General features: G+C 44.1%; 1 protein-coding gene across 2 annotated transcripts in view; it reads right to left on the reverse strand.

The window, feature by feature from the left end:
• The window catches only part of HACD1 (3-hydroxyacyl-CoA dehydratase 1), a 69602-nt gene extending 64674 nt beyond the window's left edge, over positions 1-4928 (reverse strand). For both annotated transcript variants that reach the window (XM_089693710.1, XM_089693708.1), the window contains exon 1: positions 4771-4928. In XM_089693710.1, the coding sequence (XP_089549836.1) occupies positions 4771-4886 (116 nt within the window). In that variant the 5' untranslated portion in view covers positions 4887-4928. The remainder of the gene's footprint in view (positions 1-4770) is intronic.
• Positions 4929-6000: the final 1072 nt, after the last annotated feature.

The raw sequence follows: 6000 nt of genomic DNA on the forward strand, positions 1-6000 counted from the left end.
GACACACAAATCTATCTCTCAACCCCCCACCTCACCCCTTCGGTCTCTGCCCAAATCACACACCTACTGAGCGACATATCAGATTGGATGTCGCTCCACTTCCTTAAACTGAATCTCTCCAAAACCGAGCTCCTTGTCTTCCCCCCAGCCCGAACCCCACCCCCCATTGACTTCTACATCACATCCAACAACGCCAATATCAAACCCGCTCTGCAGGCCAGAGTACTTGGTGTCATTCTGGACTCCAACCTATCCTTCCAGCCCCAAGTCCAATCTTTAACAAACTCGTGCAGACTCCACCTCCGCAACATCGCCAAAATCCGCACGTTCCTAACCCCAGAAACCACTAAACAGCTCATCCACTCCCTCATCATATCACGAATCGACTACTGCAACTCCCTCCTCACTGGCCTGCCTCGCCGCTGGCTATCCCCGCTTCAGTCGATCCTGAATACGGCTGCCAGACTCATTCACCTTTCCAACCGCTCCATTTCCGCCACCCCCCTCTGCCAATCCCTCCACTGGCTTCCGATTGCGCAACGGATCAAATTTAAAATCCTAACACTGACGTACAAAGCTGTCCACCATACTGCCCCGAACTACATCACTGACCTAATATCCAAGTACCGCCCAACACGCACACTCCGCTCCTCACAAGACCTCCTTCTCTCTAGTTCCCTGGTCTCCTCCTCCCATGCCCGCCTCCAGGACTTCTCCAGGGTGTCACCCATCCTCTGGAACTCCCTGCCCCAACCCATCAGATTATCACCTACTCTCCTCTCCTTTAGGCGCACCCTGAAAACCCATCTCTTCAGGGAAGCCTACCTCACCCCCTGCTAACTTGCTGACCTCCTCCACTCTTCCTACCACTCCATCCCCCACAGCTATCTCCTCCTGTACCAGTATCCCATCCCTTCTAGATTGTAAGCTCGAAAGAGCAGGGCCCTCGATCCCCTCATGTTTTGCATTGTATTGGTATTGTTCTGTCACATGTTCTGTCCCCCTTTGTAATGTACAGCGCTGAGTGAACTATTGGCGCTTTATAAATACTGTATAATAATAATAAAATAATAATGCTGATAAAGTCTGCCTTTTTTGAGGAACATATTGTTTCTAAGCGATTTGTACTAGCAGAGACAATAATTATTGGGCAAGATTGTCTAGTTATTCAATAAAGCAGAGTTAAAAGCAATGATGAGGTACAAAGTGCAATAACCCATAGCAACCATTCAGACTTCACATTAGCCTGCATTCACAATTGGGCAGCATAAGCACATTGTATTCCTGGTGATTTTGAAGCATTTTTATCCAGGCATTTTACGAGCGTTTTTGCACATGTATCAAGCTTCAGGCATTTATTTCGAAAGCTGGGGAAGAGAAGGAGAGAAGGTCTTCAGAAATAAATACACCCATAAAAACATGCGGATCGCATATTTACAGGCACTCTCATAGGGCCAAAATGTGACCAGGGACAATTAGAAAGAATGGGATTCTGCTTGTCGAGAGTAGTCAGACAGAGTGTAAAGGAGGCTTTGCTGCATTCACACACACCTGAGCAGAGGGTATTCCTGGTGATTTTCAAGCATTTTCTGCAGACATTTTACAAATGGTTTTGCACATGTGTAATTGGGGTCCTGAATCGCTGCCATCGATGACCATGCAATGACCAAGTGTCCTCCCAACGCCCTCTTGCTCAGGTTCTGTATCTATGCAGCAGTGCTGTCACCCTAGGATAGAAAGTGTCTTAGCACTACAAAACACCTTTCCTTCTCCTCATCTCCATAACACTGGGAGAGGTGTTCTGTAGTTCACAAAGAAAACTGGGAACTATACTAAGTGATAACAGTGAGGAGGCAGGAAGCACATAAAGTTATTAGCTGACAAGGTTTCTTGTGTTATAAACAGTTTTTTTTGCACTTGTCAGACAGTTAGAGCAAAACACAATCAAATGTATGTTTAAAACACTGAAAGATGAACACTTTACACTAAGGGTCTCCAAACTGCGACCCAAGGTCTGGATATGGCCCTTTGCTACCTTTTATCTGGCCCTTGGGGCACTATTCCTCCCACTGAGACCAATAATGTAGCAGCACTTCTTCCATTGAAACCAATGATGGTGTACTATTCTTCCCACTAGAACCAATGATGGTGTACTGTTCTTCCCGCTAGAACCAATGAGGCGTACTATTCTTCCCGCTAGAACCAATGAGGCGTACTATTCTTCCCACTAGAACCAATGATGGTGTACTATTCTTCCCGCTAGAACCAATGAGGCGTACTATTCTTCCCGCTAGAACCAATGATGGCGTACTATTCTTCCCGCTAGAACCAATGTTGGCGTACTATTCTTCCCGCTAGAACCAATGATGGCGTACTATTCTTCCCGCTAGAACCAATGATGGCGTACTATTCTTCCCGCTAGAACCAATGATGGCGTACTATTCTTCCCGCTAGAACCAATGATGGCGTACTATTCTTCCCGCTAGAACCAATGATGGCGTACTATTCTTCCCGCTAGAACCAATGATGGCGCACTATTCTTCCCGCTAGAACCAATGATGGCGTACTATTCTTCCCGCTAGAGCCAATGATGGCGCACTATTCTTCCGGCTAGAACCAATGATGGTGTACTATTCTTCCCGCTAGAACAACTGATGGTGTACTATTCTTCCCGCTAGAACCAATGATAGTGTACTATTCTTCCCGCTAGAACCAATGATGGTGTACTATTCTTCCCGCTAGAACTAATGATGGTGTACTATTCTTCCCGCTAGAACCAATCATGGTGTACTATTCTTCCCGCTAGAACCAATCATGGTGTACTATTCTTCCCGCTAGAACCAATGATGGTGTACTATTCTTCCCGCTAGAACCAATGATGGTGTACTATTCTTCCCGCTAGAACCAATGGTGGTGTCCTATTCTTCCCGCTAGAACCAATGGTGGTGTCCTATTCTTCCCGCTAGAACCAATGATGGTGTACTATTCTTCCCGCTAGAACCAATGATGGTGTACTATTCTTCCCACTAGAACCAATGATGGTGTACTATTCTTCCCGCTAGAACCAATGATGGTGTACTATTCTTCCCACTAGAACCAATGGTGGTGTCCTATTCTTCCCGCTAGAACCAATGATGGTGTACTATTCTTCCCGCTAGAACCAATGATGGTGTATTATTCTTCCCGCTAGAACCAATGATGGTGTACTATTCTTCCCGCTAGAACCAATGATGGTGTACTATTCTTCCCGCTAGAACCAATGATGGTGTACTATTCTTCCCACTAGAACCAATGATGGTGTACTATTCTTCCCGCTAGAACCAATGATGGTGTACTATTCTTTTCACTAATACCAATGATGGGGCACTACTCCTCCTACTGACCAACAACCCTGAGGCCATGTTTATTCTCACTGACGCTGGGGCCAGGACATATTCTATCCTCACTGGCCCCAATCTGGCCCTCCTAAAGTCTGAAGGACTGTATACTGGCCCTTTTTTTTGAAAAGTTTGGAGACCCCTGCTTTACACTTTAAAGCTTTGCTCCAGGAAAACTGCAAAGGCACAGACGAAATACATATACTGTATGCGAGCTGATTTACAGTACCTGCCAAAGCATTTGTAATTTTGTACATCCAGTTCTGAGATTTTCACAGCTCTGCCACCCAAGACAGCTCTGAGATCTAATTTTGTATCTGTTGCAGTACAGTAACATTTACAGGTCCTGTCTCTCCCCCAGACTGTGACTGGACAGTGAAAGGAGAAGCAGCAGACCAATGAGCTCATCTTTCTGTCACTCTGCTCTCTCCTCCTCTCAGCATACCCCGTTAGCACGTGAGCACTGAAGCACAACAGAGTGGCTCCTTGTGCGGCTTCTCCCTCTCCCAGTCTGAGCTCTGCTGCACAGAGACTGCAAGAGGCTGAAACCAAGCCAAATGCTGGTACTTACATTGCTTGCAGTTTAAAACATACATTAAATAACGTATTAATGGACACAAATCTGCATTCAATTGAGTATTTTATATTTGCCTGGAGTTCAGCTTTAAAGGAAAGCAAATAATTCCAGAGGGCTCTATGCACTAAATATAATGCAAAAGCTATAGCCGGCTCCCTTATTTTAGCCGTACGGCGCTGTGAACGAACAGTTATGTTGAGGGCAACATGCTTGTGTTACTGTAAAATGTGCCGAGGGAAGCACTTTCCCCGCCTACTGGCTTCTTATGCTATACTTATCCACACAGACCGGCAGTAGGGTGACGCAGCTGCTGTAATGAACCGTATTAGGCAATGCAACTCGCATGAGCACAGAACTAATTGCTGTTCATTCACCATTCCTTGGCTACAATTCCATTTCTCAAGGAATTCTCTTGATCAACAAAATGTCAAAAAAAATTCAAACAACCTAAAAGACCTATAGCGGCTGGCACAGCCTGGGTTACATATCCTTTTATGATCACACCTTTATAACGGAATACATATTTCTCAAAAAGCAGCCATATAATTCCACAAAATATTCTAAAAGCTTTTAGAAAGTTCCAAAACTTTCACTTAGTTAACTAGCTTAATAAACAAAATTTTTTCTGTTTTTTACGCCTAAATTTTATTGACACGTAAAGGATTTACAGTCACAGGATATAAAAAAAAATGTCAGTTGTATAACTTTGCCTCTCCTGTATAATTCAGATTGTAGAATGCATTCTAATCAGACAGAAGATGGAAGATTTGTACAGGTGCTATGCTATATTGCAACATTTGAAAATGCAATACATACCCTGCGGTCATGGCAATGTTGTAAAAAGTGAGCCATGCTGTGGCCATCGAGCTGATCGGCTTTTTTTTGGCATTTTCCTTCTCCTCTACAGACCCATCGTCCTCACTTGATGCCATGGCTTCACAGGCAAAAGCTGCAGGGTCAGGCTGAAGTTTGAGGCACAGCTGACAGCTGGAGCTGACAAATCTCACATACAGTGGCACATGGCTCCTCCAATAATAGAGCACAAGGGAGGAGCGATTCAATAGGTTTGTCTTGTCCGGTCTGGAATAAAAGTAGAGGCGACTTTGGCCGATATAAGGATGAATGAAAATTCTTATTAATAAACTGGCCACACACAGACAGATTTTGTTTCAGACTGGATCTGTCAAATCAACATACAGTGGCACATGGCTCCTCCAATAATAGAGCACAAGGGAGGAGCGATTCAATAGCTTTGTCTTGTCCGGTCTGGAATAAAAGCAGAGGCGACTTTGGCTGATATAAATTCCTACTAACACCATTAATCTTTTTAGCTATTTATAGGGGAATAATTCTTTCCAATGACCAGAAGTATACGGAGCATTCTTCCCATTGACCATCACACTGATGTATCATGAGTTGTAAATATAGTAATTTGTATCAGGAGTTCCCTGAGCCCGAGAAAATTAATTCAAGGATTCCTCTGTGTTGAAAAGATTGAGAAAGGCTGGTGTAGAGCATCATTTTTCAACACTGAGAAGACCTGGAAATAACATTCTGGTTTCAGCTAACCCGATAATAAATACTATCTCTTCAGCTCACAGTTCATTAGCATGATGGTCGGTGGGAATAATGGTATATTTCCCCCTTTACAGATAGTTAAAAAGATAATTGGTGTCAGTGGTTACTTATCTGGGAAGCTTAGGGAACCCCTAGCAAGATCTGGAGGAACCCTAGGGTTCCATGAAAACTTGGTTGATAAAGGCATATGTAAACCAATCATGGCTCATTAGGTATCTATCACTTTTAGTGAAGTTGTCTTAAAATGTTATCCCTCAGTCCCGAGTGGCAGCCAAAGTACTTACCTTTTGCCTCATTCCTTAGTTCTTAGCTGTGTGGCCCTCCAACCATTCTCATGGTGGGCCCTAGTCATATAGAGCAATATTGTATAAAATAAAGAAAAGTGAGCGCACTTCAGTGAGCGGCAAATGCACAAAAGGAACTACAAGCCCTTCCAACCAGAATAGAAACAATAAAGTGCAGCGCTAC

This window comes from Staurois parvus, unplaced genomic scaffold (assembly GCF_062004578.1).
Source record: "Staurois parvus isolate SC_StPar_1 unplaced genomic scaffold, SC_StPar_1.0 ptg000636l, whole genome shotgun sequence".
Classification (NCBI taxonomy): domain Eukaryota; kingdom Metazoa; phylum Chordata; class Amphibia; order Anura; family Ranidae; genus Staurois; species Staurois parvus.